General features: G+C 35.7%; 1 protein-coding gene across 2 annotated transcripts; it reads right to left on the bottom strand.

The window, feature by feature from the left end:
• Positions 1 to 3,313: 3,313 nt before the first annotated feature.
• On the bottom strand, positions 3,314 to 21,224 carry LOC131034648 (RNA-binding motif protein 25). 2 transcript variants are annotated; one of them, XM_057966208.2, is made up of 8 exons: positions 20,224 to 21,224; positions 17,185 to 17,483; positions 16,944 to 17,096; positions 5,768 to 6,060; positions 5,546 to 5,679; positions 4,773 to 5,459; positions 3,724 to 4,358; positions 3,314 to 3,585 (listed from the first exon to the last, which is right to left on the bottom strand). In XM_057966208.2, the coding sequence occupies exons 1-8, from the start codon at positions 20,954 to 20,956 to the stop codon at positions 3,334 to 3,336; spliced, it is 3,186 nt and encodes a 1,061-aa protein (XP_057822191.2). In that variant the 5' UTR covers positions 20,957 to 21,224; the 3' UTR covers positions 3,314 to 3,333. The 2 variants fall into 2 exon arrangements, with proteins under 2 accessions (XP_057822191.2, XP_057822190.2); XM_057966207.2 differs by having other exon boundaries at positions 3,724 to 4,349; positions 20,224 to 21,195.
• Between the last annotated feature and the right edge of the window lie 2,422 nt (positions 21,225 to 23,646).

The following is a 23,646-nucleotide window of genomic DNA, read 5'->3' as shown; positions in this document are numbered from 1 at the left end:
CCTCATTGAAAAATTATTAAGGTAAATAATGTACGATTTATAGAAAATAGGTTTTCAATATGTCACGTTTTAGAATATGTAATTTAACATTTTCGTCATATATCGTATAATAAATAAATATTTCATTACACCTCATGGCAACAAGATATATAAATTATGATACAATCGTTTATCAACTCTTCATTCAGTTATGCCCCTCTTACACTTGCCACTATGACTCGCATCCAGGGGATTATATCTTCGTATATTTCAGGGCTACTCTGAGCCAAGCCCTACACTTCTTGCTGTTCTGTAGCAAACTTCTGAATTTGTATTCATATCTCAAATGTTGTTCGATTGGATGTTTGCATATTTTCCTTTAGAATAGCTAATAAGTCAATTTCTTTTAACTTGTAATATTAATTTGAACATAAAAAATTTCATTGATTAGCTAATTATATTGCTATCAGAATTGAACTGTAGTTTTTGAATCAAAATTTCTGTGCATAAAACACCTTAGTAGTAATTAGCTTATTATGAGTTTGGCTTAATTGACAAAGGTCTTGGCTATAGAGGTTTTAGGGTCAATCGTATACCTGATTTCAAGCCCTACACTTTTTTACTATTTTATAGGTGACTTATGAATTTGTATTCGTATCTCAGAATGTTAATTGTTTGTTCTTTCTGTTAGATGTATGGTATCAAGTTTTCCTTGCCAATAAATTAGTTAGCATTGCTTTCATAACTGTGTTTCATTTTTCAAGAAAATTCTCCCGTCTCTCATCTCTCTTTATCCTCTTTCTTCTAACCCGTTCCTTTATATTTCGAAATAAGTCCAATGTAAGACAATAAATAACCATTGGCCCAATTGATTAGCAAAACTTTGGGCTAAAGTCATTTTACATACCCCAGAGGTTGACAAAGTAGGAATAATTCATTCGTATTTTAATTGAAGAACTCCGGAATCATTCATCAGCTGTGAGTTTAATATTTGTTGAACTATATCCTAAAGGGGAGGACTACTACTTAACTAACAACTAATAAGCTGAATACATCTCTGTTGACATGCCACAAAGCCACATGCACCAGCAAAGACCTACACTTGAAAGAGGACCAGTTATACAAGTATAAAAGCACATCATCACTTTACAAGAAGCAAAATCAATGCATGGAATAAGTTAAAACACCTCAAATTAGTAAGTTCTATCACCAAACACTCGGTCATCAGGTTTTGCATCCTACTAGAAACCATTATTTTCCAAATGAATATATCTTCAAAGGAAATCAATTTGCACATAAATGTCCAATGGCGAATCCATGAACTTTATGGTATCATGATTTGAATAGAAAACCAGGTATAGTAATTGTTCTCACTACACCCTCTGCTTTATACCAACAGCGAAGCAGTACATGTTGCAAAATATAAATTCAGGAACCTGATGAACCTGTTCAACTGACATGCATCATAACAAAAGAGCAGTGATGCAAATTTAGTAATGTTTAACACTGAACATGAAATGTAACGTCTATCATAGTTTAAATAGAAAACCAATGTATAATTAATGTTCTCAATACATCCTTTGCTTTACACCAACATTGAAGCAGAGCACATTGCAAAATATAAATTCATGAGCGACCTGTGCAACTGTCATGCATCAGAACAAGAGCACCAGGACATATTTAGCCACGTTAGCAACAGAAGTCAAATATGACTTGGCTATGACAATTACATTACATAAGCAAAAATATTTATGTTGGATTTATCATGTAGGTTTATATATTATACAAACATAGTAACTTCATGCAAATTTTGATCAAAGTATGCACGGATATTAGGTATTTAGTTTTCCTGTCATTAACAAGAACTACCATGATGATTATATAGTGCAGACGCATGGACTTGCTGCTTAGAAAAACATGAGAAGTTAAACCAAAAGCAGTCCCAAAGTGGGATTGGGAAACCATAACACGTTCAAATTACAACACTATCCCAATGGCTATGGTTTCATATCATTCACATCTTCTGTGATACTCCCTATCATTCAAAATGTACAAAAGGAATCTGGCAATTCGTAAGTATTGTTGAATCATCAAAGCTTCATCGACTACCAACTTCATGCCAATATGTCAGCATGATTTGAAAGTTGATTAACAAGTACATTAATAGTTAGAAGTAAGAAAGATAACAAGAAGGCACTTCAATCATTGTGAAATCCCTTAATCCAAGAATCCTCTTAAACATATCATAACCCCATTGATGAGAATCTGACTAGCAACCCTATAAATATTAAGAGTTATTCAATCTACAGGGGTTGCTCTATTTCTATTATTAAAACAAATCCATTTGTCATAAGAGACCATTTTACCACTCCAAATGTTGACATGCATTCAGGGTTATGCCAACCGTCCCAGAATGGAAGCAAAAGGATCGACAATAGAAATATAATCAAATATGCGTGAATCAGAAGATATTCTAAAACTAAAAAGAAAGCAGCCAGAAACATCAAACATATCCCTTTAGTTCATATTTGACATATTTAGATCCCCAACATTCATTTGAGAAGACATTCATGTCTTGGTAACACCACCAAACTGATCAGATCCTTCTTTCATTGTTTAGAATCCTTGCCCGTCAAAGAGATGTATATTAAAAAAATAGGTCAATTGGAATAGCCAACTTTGCATCACATATCCTTCATGTATTAGAGACAATTTCTAGTCATTTTCAAATGTAGTACAAACAACACAATAGCACCTAATCTAACCAGAATATCTGGTAAAATGGAGATGTGAAAAATAATTTATGGTATAAACATGAGGGCTTGTAAGTTGAGTAGCAGCAACAGCAGCGGCAAGAGAGCATACAAGGTAATTATCTGATGCTGAAGCATTCTTTGGAGGAATGCTAAGATTCTGAACAAAAAAGAACTCCTTAGTTCTATATCGTGTTTATGAGAATGGAATGTAAAAAGGAATATACAATTGCTTTACCTTTCCACATCAGAGAAAAGTAAATTGCAGTCAAACTGATTTCAAGGCAAAGATTTGCATTTCACCAGCTTTATAACAAACATACGAAGCATTAAAGATACCCATTACATGGCCTCAAAACACTATATGCCAAGAGGATTGTGAATTCAACAGCACCTATAACTCAATTTTTTTTCTGCTACAGCACGTTGGTCCAATTCATGACAATAATCAGTGATCAGAAGAGTTGGGATCAGGATGTCACATTCATATATAATAGTCAAATTAGAATGGTGGCAAAACCGCCTATCGAATATGCCCAAAAATGAAACATACAATTAATAAAAATTCTAAAACAACTTACATAAAAGAAATTGAAGTTCATCAGGCCTTTGACTTGGAAGCAAGCCCTGTCTCAACCTTTTTTATTTCAAAGATCAGCATTCTCCACATTTTCAATACGAACATTTCTGCTTCATCATCCAATATTGATTCCAAAAGCTCTAGCATATGGGCTGCACTTTCATGCTTCTTGGTGTTTAAAACAACAAAATCCACCAGTGTTGGTTCCTCCTCACCTAGAAACTCTGTTATCTTCTTTGAGATCCATGGTCTCATTCTCTCATGTAGATTGTGCTAAATATTCAACGCAAGTTATCAGTCTCATTTTACTCCATGATAAAATATAAATAGCATCAAAATTTACAAACAGAAACAATCCAAAATAAAAACAATGCATACATGGAACAATTGTGAGGCTACTAAACACCTCACCTTGTCATATATAGCCCAGTCAATGTTGTAAGCAAATAGCTCCTCCTTGGTTTTTGGAATAGTGTCAATTAATTGCCTCACATCCAAAAGTTTATTGTTTTCCGGTGCTCTTGATTTCTCCACATTGTGCTCTCTCTCATGATGTTTCTCACGATTCCTGTCCCTATCTCGACTTCTATCATTGTTTTCTTCCTTGCTGCGATTCCTATCATCACTGCGGTTACTTTCTCTTTCCTTCTGGCCTGATCTATCACTTTGTTTTCTGCTTCTTTCCCTTTCAGACTCAACCCGCTCCTCTTTACTACCCAAAGTAGAGATACGCTTTGCAAACTCTGCTGCTGCTGCGAGATTTGAGGCTGTTCCAGATGAATGATTTGCTGACACTGCTTGCATTTCCTCTGCAGAATAATCAATAGGTACCAACGGTCGCATCTTCTTATCTTTGTGCATGTCTTCATCATCCTCCTCATGAAAAACAGATGGAACTGCAGCTCGCTTTCCTGATCCTATAAGTCCAAAGCCTAGCTTTCTAATAGGTGCACTACTATTCTGCCTGGATTCTGTGCCAAGTGTCTGTTCCATAGCAACTTCATCTCCTGATATACTAGCATTTCCATTCCGTGATGCTGCTTCAGCTATACAATAACCTTGAATTAGTTACAACAACAAAAAAAGGTGAATGTATGCATGCTAAAGTTCTAGAAAAAGCTCCATTCAAAAGCCCAAAAAGATTTTAAAAAAAAATCAGTAAGAGAATGCTAATATTATCATATAAACAAAACAGACTTATAAAAATAGTTCTAAACAAGCGGCAAACCAGGCATTTTTGCACAAGATCTGATGATCCCATCTTATCATTACTTTGAACTACTAGATCTGCAGGATATATGGCTGACAAAGAAAAGAAAATTTAGGGCACTGCTTAGTCAGTTGCATCACTCACATATGTACAACTCATATTCAGATTAGCCTCCAGTACAACAGAACAAGCCACCTAAAGATAAAATTATACTTAAACACGTTGCTTTACATTTTAGTTTCATACTTACCCTGGTTATTTTCTTCGCCAGATTCACTCCCATAACCTTGCTCCATTGGACTATCTTTTTGATCACCCTTAACTACATCTACACACATCCCTGCAGATTCATGTGCATCAGAATGTACCCGTACCAATACTTTTGTGTCCTCCATATCTTGCCGCGTATCTTCATATTTGTGCTTCTTTGCCTCTGCAATCTCTTGTTCTTCTCTATATTGGTCAGATAAGTCTTCCTCTCTCTCTCTTTGTCTTCTTTTTCTTTTTTCTTCATAAATGCTACTTCTGTGACGCCTTTTCCTCCAATCCTCATCATCACTGGCATCCTCCTGGTCTTTGATCTCCCTCCTCCGCTCTCTCTCTCTGTCCTTCTCCCTTTCTCTTTCATATTGCCTCTGCCGTTCCTTCTCTCTCTCTCTGGCTTCCCATTCCCTTTCACGTTCTTCATAAAGGCGCTCTGCTTCACGTATCCTCATTTCACGTTCCCTTTCCCTACGCAGTCTCTCTCTTTCACGCTCCCTTTCATATCTCTCCAATTCCCGTTCCTTCTCACGTTTTAAATCTCTCTCTCTATCTCTCTCTCTGTTTCTATCGTAACGCCTCCCTTTATCGGATGAACTTGTCTCAGGCTTTTCATGCTCAGAGGTTGGTTTATTTTCACTTGTTGTGTCTTCTTCATTTTTGTCATCTGCAACATCTGAAACAAAAAAGAGCTAGTCAGTGAATCTGTCTTCACTAAATTAAGGCAATAAAAATTACAAAGAACCCTTCCAAATACACTACCACTCTTCATGATTTCAACATCAGAATCTGCATCCTTGGATCTTCCAGTAGCCTCAGATGCAGAAACAGATTTTCCAGGACCATCTGTGGACGTAGGAAGGGGTGGAGGCGGTGGAAGGGGCCGGAGCCTTGATCTGTGAACATCGATATATTAGTGACTAGTGAAAATCCAATCAACTATTAAAACCAGCTTTAAAAAAAATGTTTATGTACCAGACTAACCTCTCTTCAAGCATAGTTTTCAGCTTCAGCATTGCATTCTCATCAGCTTGTCGATCAGCATCATTGACAATACCAAACTTTTTCCCACTATCCTGATCTTCAGAATCACCATTGTCTTTGTTTTGGCTATCTACTGGTGGAGGTTTTGGGGGTTCTTTCTTCTCAACTCCTGGTGCAGTTTCTTCCTCTTTGTCAGCATCCTGAAGTTCTGCGGCTTTGATTTGCTTTTCCCTTTCAGTTTTCTTTTCAACATATCGCTCTAGATAATCACGGGTTGCTTGATTAACATTCAACTGCAATAACATAAAATTTACACACTTCTTAGACACGAATTTTGCACTGATGAAAGCATCCATGCAGCTCATAGATTTTTATTAACTGGCAATTAAAATGCAGTAAAATAAATAAGCTAATAGGTTTTTTAAGTTAAAATGCATTATTAATAACATGCTATTAAACATTACATTCACAAATATAATAAGAGAAGAATGGATCAACCATCAATCCTTAGCTTAACCATACAATGGAATCAATTATCTATATGTAATGAGATTACTGTCTGAAAAAGTGCATTATTATGATCCAGTAATGCAACCTTAAAAAGTGTAAAGCAATAACATGCTTCTCATAGCTATTATTCAAATATCACACGACATGAACCTTTGGATTCAATCGTAAATTTAACACACTTCTATGGACATATATGGCCAAGTGACTGAAATATATTCCAGCATCACGTCTGCCTCCTGTCCCAATACAGGGTCTCAAAACAGGAGCATACAAACCCTTACGAGTGGGAAATGGAAGACATGAGTTATGCCTCAGAATCTGCCAAAACAATTTTTGGCAAGGAAGTGGGAAATGGAAGACATGAGTTATGCCTCAGAATCTGCCAAAACAATATTGGCTAGGAATGCCCCATTCCTTGCCAAAAATTAAAAAACAAACTAATAATATCTCCACTGAGAATAAAAATAGAACAAGGAACCACCTAAAACCACGTCAATCCTAAGTATCTCTATATTAACCAGTTCAAAAAATGTGCAGGTAGAAAAATTTATGCTTAAATTAAGTACACAAGGAGGGAACATTAATAAAAAATGGGAAGAGTGGTTCCTTAACATAATCTCCACTTAGATCTTGATATTTAGTAACAATGTTTAAGGTCCAATTAACAGTTGCTTTCACTGTTGCCTGTGGCAGAGAGCATTTTGATGGCATGAAAAATGTTGAAGACAAAGGTACAATTTCTTCAGTGATTTCAGTGCTAGAAAAAAATATATTATTTTGTAAACTTGAAAACAAAATCATCCATATTAATCAGTCATAGACTTTAGCATGCAATGGTTTAGTTTTAGATTTTATGTTTATACACCAACACAACCTTAGAATAGACATACTTATCCCCACATTTCAACTGGACCACATACTACCTTGGAAACTACATGTTCAATAGAGTTGCAACACAAAGAAACTTTCCTTATACAAGCTTTTTCAAAACCAAAGTACTAAAGTAGTTAAAACAGAATTCTCAATATCATAAAGGAATTTACCATTACATCAATAGCATAAATGAATCTAGAAATATTGTACTAGTGTTGAGAATAGGAATAAGAATTTGACACCTGAAACAAATTAATGGCAGAAAATGTTAGTTGATATTGATAAGATGAACGAGATAGATAATGTTCGACCAAAAAGTTTCACTATGCAGCAATGGTGAGCATTACACCAATAAAATTTCATAAGACGGATTTTAAAAATGTTCAAACTGCAATTAGCATTCCACACAACTTTTGCATGAGACTCAGATAAGTTATATGAGTAAGAAAGCATTGGTATGCACATTGCATACAAGATTTCAACACAGTTCTTTATTTTGCATGGAAAGACCGTATAAACTGTACCAGCAATAAGTATACAGAATCAAAATGGTGAAGATATTAAATGCCCTGTGCACAAAATTTGAGAAGATTATCTTAAGATTGTCTGGACAAGAAATTTAACAAATAAATAGCAATCACATTGAGCTCTCAAGCTAATTAAATTGCAGATACCTTAATGTTAACAACATTGCACATACAAAAAACGAAAATATGCCACTACATAGCTTATAGCTGGATTGAAAAGTTGCACCTCCTACTCAAGTGTGAAATTATAATATTTTCCAATCTCCTGTTTTTAAGAAAGGTAAAATCAGAACATAATTTATCCTATTAAAATGAGCTTTCCTTAAGGCAAGCTTAATGAATTAGTATCCATATAGAGGCATATACTACACAGCCTGCTCATCAGGACAGCGCATAGACATCTTGCAAGCCTTACAAGACCATGGCCACAAACCCAAACACACTCACTCTTTTGGCTCCAGACAAAGAATCAACCTTCAATATAAAAAAGGAAATTTTGCCATGACTTGGCAGACTTCTACCATGGATTAAAGTGTGTGTCCATGATTGCTAACAATCCAAAAGATAGCATTGTACGGTTCAATAGTAGATCTAAAATGCTAAATGAAGATCAGAATTGCCAACTGCTGATAGTTGTTACTCAGATTCTGGCAACTCTATTGTAGCTGCTCTTGCTTTCAAAATAAATTTACTTTTTATGACTTGCAGTGACAACACCATCGTCATGCCAAAACAAACATTGGTATGCCAACCACAGATTGTTGACTTCGTGGTCAGCACCTCCTTGGCAACTCGTGACATGGCTTAACCACCTCTCGTGGGTCAGGTTAAATCTGGCATTTGTATTGGGCGTTGATAGTTAGAGCTTTGGTGCAATGGCAAACAATTCCAACAATTGGTATCAAAGCCTTCAGTCATGGGTTCAAGTCTCCCTTCAGTGGGTGTTGAAGGCTCAGTCAGTACTGAGGAGGAGATTGTTGACTTGCCTCCTTGGGGACTCCTGACATGGCTTAACCACCTCCTGTGGGTTGGGTTAAATCTGGCGTTTGTATCAGGTGTCGATAATTCGAGCTTTTGGCGCAACCACAAACAATTCCAACACAGATGACATCAGAAGAAGTAAGACAAAAATCTCAGGATACACCAAAAATGGCTTGAGTGGGACATCTAGTGGAAAAGAAGATAGTAACCACAAATATTGTCTCTATAACTCTCAACAATCCACCTCCGCTCTTTCAAGTGCTTGTCACAATTATCACTTACTAGAAAGAGTTACATCCTAGCATTTGATGATCCAGATGAACTACTCTAGCAAAATTTGTAAAACCAATCTGTATGATTGAAGAAATAATTTTGGAACATGACCTTCCAGAAAAGCATGAAAGAGAACAAATTAAAGACAAAAGTAGCAAAGCAACAATCAAAGTGAAATCCACTTCAAGCATTATGATATTCAAAAATTATTTCTTCAGCAGAAGTCACAAATTCAAGTATTAAACCTTGGTACAGTCTTCATCTTCCAATATCTTTACGGGCATTCAAGCAATTAAATAGACCAAGAACAAGACGATGATATTTGATAATTCTGATTCTATTTTCAAGTATATTATATTTGTATACCTTGGACGCCACTTTAATTTTAATATATCTTTATGGTATTGCCCTTATTGATCTTTACATACAATAGATAGGCTAATAAGTTATAATTTGAGAAAGGTTGGCCAATAATTTCTAGTTTAGACTTTTTTTATTTATTAATTTATTTTTAAAAAGAAATTTATTATTTCTAAAAATAAAATAAAAAACTAATTTTAGTATTTTAATAACTAATGATGTTAAAATCATTATCTTATCATTGATTTTCTTTTTTATTTGTCTATCATGAATGTTGCTATTGACTGTAATGTCCCCTTTCTGGATCACCTTATATTTTGCCCTAAATTCACAAAACCAAATGAAAAAAAGAATATAATATATAGTTAGAGATATACTTCTCAACCAAGGATAAGATAAATCCATTTTGAAAACCTAGAATCAAGTTAGATAATCATTGAGCATATAATTCATGATATAAATCCATTACTAGGGTTAAAAGAATATATTTTCATAAACACATAACAAATCTAAACAGCTGTGTGGGGCACAACCATAACGGGGCATGAGATAAGGAGACATGATAAGATGCCCAAAAGATCCCCTACCCTAGGCCCAAGAGCAGATTTCCTATCCCTCTTAGCCTCATATGGCCTTCTGCCATCTCATATGATGCGGTGTACCTAGTGAGGCATCCATAGCCATTCCCCTTCATCACACCAACCTTCTCACCCTCTTATGATTGAAAGTCCCTTGATTTCATCCCAACAATCGATCAAAATAGGGTTCCTAGGGGAAGCTGCAATAGGGTGCCCCAAAATGACCCTCTAACCTAGGCCCAAGAGCGGGTACCCTATCCCTCTTGGCGTCATGTGGCCTTTTCACCATCTCATATGAGGTGGTGTGCCTAGTTAAGGATCCATAGTCTCCCCCTCCTTGCATTCGCTTCCTCACCCTACCATGATCGATTGTTGCAAATTGGAAATCATATGATTGCTCATATCTAATATTGTTAAATGCATATGTTATATTAGCATATAAGGATTCATACACTTATTTCTGCATACAACCGATATAGATATGAGCATATGTTAAATAATTATTTCTGCATACCACAAGAGATTAGAGTACCATGGTTCAGATCAGGTCTGATCACTCTATATGAAAGCTTCTGCTGTTCTTCAATGCCTTCCTTGAAGGCTTGGTGTTGTTCTCTTATATCCTTCATTGGGGTGGAAGGTTATGACTTTTCTCAAGGTGGTGACCATTGGAATGAGAAGTGTCCCTTTGCTGCCAATCGCATGTCCTTTCATGACTAAACCACTCCTTCAGATCATCATTATTTATTCTAACTAATCCTTGATCTCATCCCAAAGGAGATCGCCGCCACTAAAGGGACAGGATCGGTTTCTTCAAGTAATTACTGTTAAATATCAAACCTTATTATATCCGGCCTGCAATATCCCCGACTACTGAAGATGGGCAATTGCAGTATGTTTTATGTTCAATGAAATTGTGAAGTCTTACATGTATAAGACAATTTCATATTATGGCTTTGTTGCTCATCTGATGTTAGATTGGGGGCATGACATTGACAATTAACATATTTAAGTTGTAACTTAAGGGTCTGCATGAGTTGATGATCATCCAACCTCTATCTCTATTGATATTGTCAGCATGTCGCATGATTTCAATGGCTTCTCCAATTTGCTTCTTCACATTAATGGTCTTCCTCTGAGAACAGGTTTGCTTTGTCAATGCAAATATTATGCTTAATGCTTAATTTCTAGTGAGATTTTGCCAGTGCTGATCCTTCAAATCTATTATGTCTAATACTGCAATCTTTATTTCTCATTTGAATGCGTCTACCAACAAGAATGTTTGAAAATATTTGAAATTCAAACTCTGGCACTAATGGTATGAACATCATAGCCATCAAAGCATCACACTTCTGAATAATCTTAGCATGGCTCTAAATTGGAATTCATTTAGCAAGAGACAGGTGTTTATTAAATATGCATCCTTTCACCCAGACACAAATCAGATGTTCTTGAAACCATTCAATGAGTACAAAGTCATGACTGAGAGACAAAGTAGAAAGTACAATAAGGTTCTCACCTCTCGTGCTACCAAAAAAGGATGCTAGTATGGAGATGGAAAAGAGCATGCTTAAGGGCATCCCTTCCGACAAATTCTAGGCTAGAACAACCTAAACAAAATACCCACACAATCCACAAGGCCAAGAAAAGCTGTGAGGAACATCATATCCCATGAGACATGGATGAGGAACTTCACATAAACCTGTGTCATTTGAAGTAAATGTACAAAAAATGAATGAAAAAGCAATAGAGAAGAAACATAGTATAACTTGTTGTATTACAAAAAGTGAAGAAAAATCTAGATTGCAAAGTAGGCCTACAAGACTAGGCATAGGGCAGACAATTCTATAGAAAAACTTATTACAAGTTAATTGGCTAAAACTTTTGAACAGAAGTTAGCCACTGACCTTGAAAAATTTTGAAAGCAGATAAAATGAAAGCAAATAAATTAGTAACCACCATTGGAGCTCAGTTGCATAGCATATCCAGACATATGTCAAGAGTGTCTTCAATAAGAGTCATTTTAAGTAGTTTTTAAATAGTAAGTATTATAGCATGGGCTTCAATTCTAATACATCTGACCTATCAGCTTAAAAGCATTATTGTCAACAAGAATTAAGGACTTGAAGCTCAGGCATACTGGGATGTTATAATAATGAGATCTGAGACATTAAATAGTTTAATTCATACAATTATTGAACAGAGGAAGAAATACTATTTAGAGAAGTGTGCCTCTCCATTTTGATTTAGATAAAACCACTAACTGAATATTTAAGTGTTCCAGAGAGAATTTCTTTTCTGAGATGGTACAACTAAAAAAGTATTCACAGCATGCAAATGCTCAAATAAGCAAAGAGAGAAATTCAAAAGGAGCATCTGGCTGTCTGGAAGACTAAGCAATGCTAATATACACCAATGTCACTTAAGGAGTACATATTTTCATCTTAAAACAATGTATGTGCTATAGATACCGGACTAACCTCTGGTCCCCCAAGCAGTCTACATACTTTTAGACACTCAAAGGTAAAGATCATCTGAACCACATATATTCTTACTTCTTAACAGGCATTATCAATTTCTGAAATAACAGTTTAATCACTCCTCCAAAAAATGCATTCTGAATAAGCATGGAGAGGAATTTGTTTCGCAATATATCTTCAATTTCTTGTTTACTCCATCATATTGTTCTTACTGTTTTAACTTTTGATCTCTGTATAGAAAGTTGTAGCATTTGTTGGTCATATTATACCCTCTTACTTGGCCTACAGCAATTACTTCTAAGTGAAAAGATTCTGCATTCTTTGTAAAGCCTTGTACTACAGGGGATTCAGTTCCCACCTTCAATTTTGTGATCTCAACCACTGATAAATTTTCAACAAACACCATGCTCATACCCACATAAACAGCAAATGTAAATAATATACATTCCATCAGCATCCAACAGCAATATTAACTGCGATATATACTCGTTGTTAGCTATTTGGATCAATTGCATATACCACATACTCAAACATTAATAGGCTGCAGGAGTATAATATGTTCCACCATAGCATATTTTCATTTAACAGACCAATTTTAATTTTATGCAAATCTGATATGGAGTGTTTGGCATGTGCTTGGCTTCCTCCAATTCATGAACAATCACCATCTTTAAACCAGTGCACAATGTGAGAACGTCTATACTCAGTTAGAGCTCAGTTAGAGCAAATTTTTAAGATGTTCAATATCATCTTTGGATGGATCGTGAAAAATAACTTGCTAATGTTTCTATAGTGGCTCCAATATCTCTTCTCCAACTGTTTTTTTTCAATTTATTTCATGGGATATTCTTCTCATCTTATTTCTGTAATTCTTACTTATCTTGGCACAAATTTAACAACACAGTTGATACTATTACTTCATTGCTTCTGCACATGTTGCTCTCGTGGAAAAAATTAGCATTGTTCTTTAATCTGCACAAGCTTTATCATTCACATTTGGCAATTGTGCTTCTTTAGCAACTGCTATTTATAAATTTTAAATTGCTTCATAATCAACCATCGTTCATCTTCTCAACAGCTCATCACCTTCCACTTCATCAAATTCTTAATATTGTACAATATCACCCTTGGATGGATCAGCAAAGATATAATGAAGCAATTGTTTCTCTTAAAGAACCTTGGTAATTTTTAGTAGAGCAATCGAGCATCTCTCCCCCAACTGTTCTTTTACAAACCAGTTTTTGGAATATTCTTCCCAATATATTTTTGTGATTCCTACTTCAGTTTTTTGCCACAGTTTGATAACACAGTTGATGTTGAAACACTTATATTACTCCTGTTCAAGTTACTTCTGTGTATAAACTTACCATTGTTCTTTGTCATTAGCATTTGGTAATTACAACTCTTTATCAACTACCGTTTACAAATTAGACATTCCTTCGTAATCAAACATCCACAATCTTCACATGCCATACCTTTTTACCCCTGCACAAATATTTCAAGTTAAGCTAGGTTGTGCTAAGTTGCTTAATGTTGGTTCTCTTGGCTTCTCAACAGTCTCTTCAACATCCACTTCACCAAATGGCAACTTTTTTCATTTAGTGAAAAGGTCTTAGCACAGTTATAGTCCTTCATGTTTCTTGATTACCTGGCATGGTATCACCATCGTTCCCATCCCCATCTGTGTCCTTTCTTACCATATATGACACATTCCCTTTCATTAGATATTCGTTCATAACCTGATTTTTGCTTAAAATAGCATTAACCTATAACACATCTAAGTTCCAACAATTTAGTGTGTTGTCCACAGGGTTCCAGAATCCAAATCCAGTCCAGAACTGTGCTATCGAAGCAAGTTTCCTGCCACCTTGCAGTGGTATCAGAGAAAGTTTGACATATTTTTTGCATGTATCCTGCAGCTGTTATGGAATGGCAAGCATGAAGAAGAGCCACAAGGAATAATCCAAGATTTATATCAAGTTTCAGTGCACTAGAGTGACTACAAGTACTAGATAGAAAAAATCAGCAACCAAGGAATGAGGACTGATAATTGAATTACAATCTTAATTAAATTCTGCATAAGATTATATAAATACAGAAGATTCTTTTCCAATTTTGATGAAAGATTGCATCAAGCAGAGGAAAATTGCATCCAAGCTATCCAGAACCTCAACAAGAACCAGCTAAAATGGCCATACCGTACAATGAGTTCAAAAGACATGAGAAAAGAAACTATCTGCTGCAGTTTCTTTTCTATTGCAGCAGATTTAGAGAACAAAAGAAATAATATTTTTCAAAATAATACTTATTAAATGAAAAACTAAAATAAACAAAAAGGATGCCAAAGCAATTCTGTAATAATGACACTAGTCAAATGAGATATGCCAAAGCAATAATGACAATACTAAATTAGATATGTCAAGGGAATAATATCAATAGTGATATTGTAAGACTGCAGCTGATGTGAAATTCATGCATACCCTTAACAAGATACAAATGGATCTGAAAAAAAACAGGGAATATTTTGAGGCAGAAATCTCTTGCCTTAATTTTGTATACAAAGGGCACTGTTAGTCATTGTTGAAAGTTTAGATGGGAGTTCAGAATGGCAGACGTAAGTATATATGAAAAAACAATGACATGACATCAAATCAGACAGACGTGTCTAAAAGTCCTATCAGCGTATCCATGGCACCTAGAGATGCTGTAGGTGAGTCCTGCACAAGTAGATACTCTTACACATTTGAAACTATAAGTAAATTAATATTTTTCAATTCAGATTTGGCCAAATTCAGTTGAATGCCAACCCAATACTAATGTTGAACCATACCCCAACAATCAGGGTGTCCACAAACTACTTTATCTCACTTGTTGCAAATAGTTGTGGTTCAGTTCCTGCCACTTACTGCAGGGCTGGTCAGGATTCAACAAGTAAATTAAGATTCAAAAACTATCCAACCCTTCCCTTTCGTGATTAAATAATATTTTTTCACAATATTAAATTATTATGTGCCCCTATACAATAGAGCATTGCATTTTTTGTAATTTATTAATATCCAGATTTATAGTTGCTACTTTATTCCTTATATATGACTCACAAATTGTAATGCTCACTTTTGTTTTATTTTAATTGCTCAAATACTATATTTAAGCACCATTCTTTTGATGGATTCCACAATCTTTCTACATGGTAAGCTTCCATGTAAATTTTGTAATGGGTCTAGAAAGGTAACATATATTGATGACCATAGGATCATTGCCACATTTCACTGACTCTATACATTGACCTACTATTAATAAAGCAATTTATAAAGAAAGTAGGAATGTGGAGACTCATAAGTGTAAGCATTTTATTATGTATATGATTATTAATAAAGCAATTTATAAAGAAAGTAGGAATGTGGAGACTCATAAGTGTTTGCATTTTATTATGTATATGCTTCAGGTTTTATTATACAATTTTACTCCTGTTTCTTCTTCTAAAGAGACATTTGGAATGTTTCCCTATTTTCTCACACACAAACAGACATCCTCCTCAGTCACTTGAAAATCAATTTTTAAGGAAATCTGCATAATCATGAAAATTTTAAAACTCAAATGCCCAGATCACATGTAATTGCAGGTAAACCCATTTTTGACATATTTTGAGGATAGAAGGGTTTTCGACAAATTTTACAACAAAGTATTCCACACAATAGGGTTTTCTACAACTTGACATAAATTTCATATTTTCTTTTCAACATTACAACTGAAACAAAGACATTGTCCAATCAAAACACCAAATGATCTGAAGGATTTACTTGAAACTTGAAATAACATTCAATAATTGTTTTCAAGTTTAGAGAAAAGTATCTCCTTTTTTTATTATTTGCTTCTATCTAACTGTGTTCATCTATTTCCATTCCAAAACCACATTTCAGGTAGTTCACCTGAAATAAAAATGATTTTCCTGAGTATGTTATATCGTATGCTCCCCAGGGACGTGTCCTTTGCAAAATCTGAACCCATCCCCTATATGCCTACAACGCCATGCCCATTTGACAAGGCACAGCCAAGGCACCAAGTGCCAATTATATACAGTTAACCACATTTGTTCCTGTCTAATGCTTCTATCGTAAGAGATTATTTCTTTATTTACTGTTAATTATGTAAAAGTTAGAATTATCACATAATAATATAACTTGAAAAGTGAAGTGCCTAAAACCAATCAGCAGAGCATCTATGAAATCCACTAGCACTGCCTTGCTTAATTTGATTAGAAATATTTCTGTAGAAAAGAAGAAAGAAAATATGCAATGAAAAAAAAATGGTTTTATTTCCATTTTAGTACCAGAACGGGATAATCAGTTTAAATACAACTTGACAAATCATCAAACATAAGTGCTACTCCCACATTGCAAAACCTTTCTCTTGCATATTACAATATATTGGAAAACCCAATTTACATCCTTAGGTAATTAAAAATAAATAAAACTTAACTTTGTTATCACAATTTGATTGCATAAGAGGAGTTTTCCACAAGCAAAATTCCAAAGTACAAACAAAACACATATTTCACTTAGTTTACTGCAAATCAAGAAAATGAAGATCATACCACTAATTCTTGTCCCTCAAGACAAAACTTGTTCAAAAGGCGTAAGGCACGAAGCACCCCTTCCGCAGACTCAAATTCACAAAAGCCAAATCCTTTTGGGGTACCATTTGTTGGATCTTGAGCACGCTTCCAGCTTTTGATCGTCCCACATAACTGCGTCACCAAAGACAATGACACTAATAAGTAAACTAACAATTAAGTGCAAATATGCAGATCAGACATTACTATCAACAGAAATCACCTCAAGCAGAGACAATAAAAAATCATTTTCCACACTTGGTGCAATCTTTCCAACATAAACTGTTGTTTGTGGTTTCTCTGCAGTTGCGAGTAAAGGTAAAGCGCCTTTCAAAGGATCTGTGCCCGAGACTGGAAGAGGATACTTCAGGACTTGTGGCATAGCACGAGCTCCTTGCATGGGAGGTCGCGGCAGAGGCATCACGCCCATACCTCCAGGTGGACGTGGTGCAAACGTAGGCCGCACCAAAGGGGGATATGGAGCAGAATACCTGGGCATGCCTGCAGGTGCAGATCCCAGCACTGCACAGACAATATATGAGAACCAGTAACACATGTAGTTATACCACAACGAAGTTATGAAATTTATTGCTTATCCAGAAAAAAGTGTAGACAGGAGAGAAATGAACCTCCACATTCACTGCAGGCCTCATTGCTACAGAACCACATTAGCATGAAAAAACTTACTAGAAAAGAAAACAGTCAAAATTAAAATATACCAAATACTTGATACAAACAAAACATTAGTAACTCAAACAAAATATTAGACCATTTTTCTTACCTTATAATTTCGCATGAGTTAAAGCTTCTGAACACCAAGTCCTAAAAATGAATATTTAAAACTCTGGAGACAGGGAGAACCTCACCAGGAAGGTAACAAGACTTAGCTACTAGCTCACCTAAAAGCGCAAAAATCATTTCTCGATATCACAGCAGAAACAAAAAATAAACCAACAACACCAATACCTTATTACTTGCTCGCTAAAGATGATCCACTGTTGTTCAAACGAAGTAAGTCCCTTCCATGTGACACTGTTCTTAATATCTAGAAGAAAGGAACCTATTACATGGGCTTGCTTTCACACATTGCAGGCATGAGCATACTGATAGTGTTGCTGGCACGACCATTCATTCTTCCTTGGAAAATTGTCAAACTTAAAACCATAGGGAAATTCAAATGCCCAACAAGCTTGAATAACTGTTTTACCACTCTAAAGAAGACAGTGCAGAAAGTATTGCAGGAAAATACTACTACAGCAGACAAAGTGCTGTTTTAATGACTACTACAGCTACATGTGGAGAATTTAATGCATACCACAAAAGGTGTTGGAGAAGGATCTTTAACCAGCTTCAATAGCGCTCTTTCCAAGCTCTCACCATAAAAATCAGATGCTGTAGGAGAAAACATCCTGTCATCGGATTGTATTGCACTGGTTCATCCATCCCAACTAACCTAGAGGACTGCTGATCTCTTCTTCCTTTTTTAGGCATATAATGCCCTTTATTTATTCATTAATTCCACATATTTCTACCAGTTTGCTAAACAATACTACTTTCAAAAAATTTAATCTTTTAGAATCTTACAAAAAATCATAAGTTCTTACATTGGATAAGTAAATTGCAAACTATTCATAAATCGCATACAAAATTGCCAGTACGTCCATAGAATATTCTAGTAAAGAGAATTCAGACAAGCAATCCTTAATCTTGACCATTTCAAACTTACCATATATGCTAATAAAAATGAAATGAAAAAGCACAAAATTCTCATAAATGAATATCCAGCACAATAAATTACTGAAAAGGTTCACTTTACCACTCCACATGTTCATGGCATTATGAAACACAAATTGTGTAATGCCAAAACATATCAAAATGCAATCAAAATAAATCCTACCACATCACAAAATAAAGGGACTTCTCATTCTGACAGAATTTATCATTGCTCATTCTCAGGAATCACACAATAGGATTGAAATATTAACACTATATGACTCGGCTGTCTCAATTTATTGAGACAGGTCTCAAGCCATAAAAAGTTGTGAAGCCTGCAAGATGGGTAGTAATGCTTACACATTACAAACTTACAAGATTAAAAACCCACTCACCTTGGCATAATGGTAAAAGTGGTTGCTACCACATACCAACAAGAAAGACTAAACTGGGGTTTTTCTCTCCATTTCAGTCTTCCATTCGTTCCCGGTAATCCTAACTCCCAGACCTTTTTCTCGACTCTAACCATCAATTCATCGGGGAGCACAAGCAGGAGCCCCACCAATAACTATAGGATATGGGTGAAGTGAATGGGAGAATGGCCATGTCTCCCACTTTTGCAGTACATATGGCCAACTTTCTTGCACATTGAAATATAGATAAGGGGTTTCCACAATAATTGATTGATTTGGATTTGGGACCCAAAAGGAGGTACATTGAAATATAGATAAGGGGTTTCCATTCCACCATAATTGATTGATTAAGATTTAGGACCCAAAGGGGGGTGTGCAACCAGAATGACAATTTCAGAAAAATAATGACAGGTCTATTCAAAAAGCTTTATCTACAAAATTGTCATCTAGAAATAGGAATGCGTGCACAACACATTTCCTACAAGCCTTTAAGTTTTATTATTAAAATCAGGCACAATTAGGAATGCATACAATCACATCTTCATCACATGTCTTTTTCAGAAACCTTTTCACTGTAAGTCATGTAAATCTAGATAATGAGATAAGTTCTTTATACAACTGTTTCATGTTATAACTTACCAACATTTCAAGGCACACTACACGTTGAAAAGGAACAAACTACAAACTTGAATTCAGATATTCACCTTAATAATTTCCATTGCGAATACAACTTAAATACTACAAAACTAGGAATGCCTGGACATCACATATTCATTCTGTAGTGTAATCTTACTCGTCTACATATATAGAAAATCACTCGTAGGTCTTTCAAGAAACTTTTTACACTGAAACCTTGGATTGAATTTGGAAAGCCTGGACATTATATATTCATCGTATCGTGTGATCACAAACATCAATAAATCTGGAAAACTATTCGAATGTGTTTCCAGAGGCCATTTCTAAAAAACTCGGATAGAATTTGGAATGTATACACATGGTAAGTACTACAATAACAAAAGGAACTAAACATGGCCCAACGACACATATTTGTCAAAGAGTGCGATCCAAATTTTAAAAATAATAACCAAATGCCTATTCCAGAAACTTTTTCTACAATCTCAGACTGAAATAATTACCTGCAGGATTCATCATCTGCGGCTGCTGGACAGAAGGCGCGCCTGGTGGCCCGGGCAGCGGCATGGGCGCACTGCTGAAACCATTAGGCGGATGACCGAACGGCCGAGGCTGCTGGTACTGCGGTGCCGATACGGGAAACAATCCTGGCGGACGAACAGCCGGAGGCGTAATTGTGGAAGCAGGCTGCTGCCCGAACCCTAGATTAGGATTAGTGCTCATGTTCGAATTAGGACCTGGCGCCTGCTGTCCAAACCCTACATTAGTGTTAACACTCGGCGCCTGCTGTCCAAACCCTAAATTAGTGTTACCACTCGGCGCCTGCTGTCCAAACCCTAGATTAGAATTAGGGTTTGGCGTCTGCTGCTGCTGCAGGGCATGTCCAGAGGACACACCCGGTGGATGCAGTGGCGGCGGCGGGGTTTGAACCACCGGCCTATAGAATGAAACAGGTGCCACCTGTGGTGGCGGAATTTGTGAAGCGGTGTACGGTGGTAAACCAGGAGGTGGTGGCGTGGCAGCCGCCGCAAAGACATTATTGTTGTTGCTGTTGCTGTTGCTATTGTTATTGCTATTATCATTGCTATTACTCGCCTGCGGTGGCGTTGGCATCGTGTGTACCTGTGGTTGTGACTGAGAGGTCCCTGGTTCAACTCCCGACATCTCCTGCTGCTGTTTTGTGGCCGCAGCCTCCAGTGAAGAAGACGATGGAGAAACGGCCATGGCAACGCTCATCCCCTTCAAAACCCTATACCCTTCTCACTCAGGCTTTCCAATCAAAATTCTTTTTTTATCTTCCCTCTCTGTGTTGATCTGTTCTGATTAGGAATGAAAACGACAAAAACAGAAAAATCTTCCCTTTCTCCTTATGCAAATATAGATCAGAGGTAGAAAAACTATTTCTATTTTACAGTGAAGATACCCTCCGAATAATATCGTGAACATCCGCTTCTTTTTTTTTGGGGGGGGGGTTGTAAATTTAATTGTCCACGTAACGTTTGGCCATCTGTTTTGCTATTTAACTATGTGCGTATGTTAAGTAGTGGGTGGTTAAATTCGACATATATACGGTTCTGTTTTAGGAACAAACACGGTATTTGTGTAGGCGAAAAAATGGCTGGAATTAATTTATAGCTGTTTGGCTTAAGTGACAAAATGAAAAAAGCATGCAAGTCACTTTCTAAATTAAGAAGAAGAAATAAGCCCAAAAGCTCTTCTCCCCATTCTAAATTAATGAAAAAATGGAATAAATAAAATCATCTAAATTTAAAATTATATTTTGTTTATTAAGTAGTAATCATTGAATTAATTGATGTTGATGATGGATCACAAAGTGTGATTCGTTGATGATTAAAAACTTGCACACAATCAAATCCAAACGTTGTTTACTTTAATAATCGATATTATTTAAGTCTTTCGTATTTTTTATTATATTTATAATGTCTTTTTTTTTAATTTTGCATTTATTGAGTAAAGTGTCTTTGGTTTTATATCGTTTATCTATTTATTAGACATGTTTCTATATTTACTTGTTGCCTTATTCATATATTTACATATTTTATATAATCCTCTTATTCATATTTTTCTTATGCTCACTAGCATACCTATATTTTAAAGAATTTATGTAAAAAGTGTTGAGAGACATCTAATTAAATTGTAATCCTAATCGTAGTGATATTTGATCTTATTTATGACCTCATTGTTGAAGACTACCTCAACTTGCTTTGCAGCATGAACTACACAGACAACCAAATAAAAGTCCTTAACAAGCAAAATTTCACTTGTAGGAAAATAATCCAATTACCTTCTTGAAAAAGCTAAATTAATAGTCCTTTGTCCCTTTCTCCACCTATTATTGTAGACACGGAGATCAAACCTAGGACACTCTTATTTTCACATATGAATTATCCTCCATGGTCATTTCAACTCCAATGAAAGGACTTCATGTGAATCTAGAGAAGAGTAATTTGTCTCTAATATAGCATTTGTACATTCCAAGCCAATTGCAAAGATATATCAATGTAAAACTTAGTCATTCTATTTTGTTTTGCCCACATTATTAGCATCTTCTTGATATGCACTCAAAATATGCACATATGAAAGTCTTTTATTTTTTGTAAACACTTGTTACTTTATTTTTTAAAATTTGGACACTTCTTGAGCCTTCTTCACTTCATGACATTATAAATCCTTTAAAGGGGAAATGACCTAAAATGTGAAGAGGAATCGAGAAGATACACCCAACTAACAATGAAAAACCTAAAATTTAAGACTATATATATGAAGAAATTTGAACAATCCAATTTGTTATACTCATTGTAATGCATTTGGAATGTGAGAATGATTAATCGCACTAAGATTGAGATACTTGATATGGGGCACTAGGGGGTTGATTGGTTAGTTGGTTGTACTCATCTAGTTAAGAGGGTTTTTGTTAGTGTTCTTAAATTTTGCACTTTTTGTCATTGAATGAAATTATTTTGGCTTGGTGGCGTTGTTGATTTTGATTGTGTTAGACATGGTTAACTGAAATGTAATAAAATGGTTTAAATATGATTAGTTGTCAACATAAAACTAAACCATTTAAAAGCATTATCAAGGAAGAGTAGTAAACAAGAAACTGCGAAATAAACAAAATGAAATGAATACAAAACTTCCCCATGATGCTCCATTGTGCTAGTTCTTCCTTGTCCTCCTCCTCTCTAAGATCCTACTGCTATGTGGAGTATGTCCTCGGTTTGAGCACTTGGCACAAAAGGGATGTCGAATGGAGGATGGGAGATGGTTGATTATGTCAAGTGTTGACTGAGGATGCAAATGAAGTATTAGAGGTTAAATAGCAATTCCAATTGGTGGAAGAACTAAAGCATAATACAAAGGGCTTCCTACAAAACATTCAAATTCTAAGTAGAGTAATAATGCATGGATAACTCTTATGTGTGTGAGTTATCGTCAACAATGAAGGAATGAGTCCTATTTATAGAGGAAATGGGAAAATTAAGGGTTGAGATTAAGTTGATTGAGGAAGGGTTAGGATCGCCTAAGGAAATGGTGATCCTCAATCCATATGCTCCTCTTCAAGCCAATCCCATGTTGACAAGTGTCAACAAGGGAAGGGTTGACATGAGAGGGACAAAGCATTAAATGCTTGAAGAGACATGATGGTTACCATGGGTGGTTAGGTTAAGGTTAGGTTAATGGATAAAGCTTTTACCCAAGGAGTAAAGGAATGTGCGAGGGTTAAAGGGTTAGATTGGTCAAAGCCTTTAAGGCTTGAGGGGACTTGAGGGTTACCATGGATGGTTAGGTCAAGGGATAAGCCTTTAACTGAGGGTTGGGGGAATGTGCAAGGGTTAAAGATGGGTTAGGTTTGTCAAAGCATTAAATTCTTGAAGAGACTTGGGGGTTACCATGGATGGTTGGGT

The sequence above is a fragment of the Cryptomeria japonica genome, chromosome 5, assembly GCF_030272615.1.
Source record: "Cryptomeria japonica chromosome 5, Sugi_1.0, whole genome shotgun sequence".
NCBI classification, from domain to species: domain Eukaryota; kingdom Viridiplantae; phylum Streptophyta; class Pinopsida; order Cupressales; family Cupressaceae; genus Cryptomeria; species Cryptomeria japonica.
Note: the sequence above shows the minus strand (reverse complement) of the source record. Positions and strands in the feature narration are given on the sequence as shown.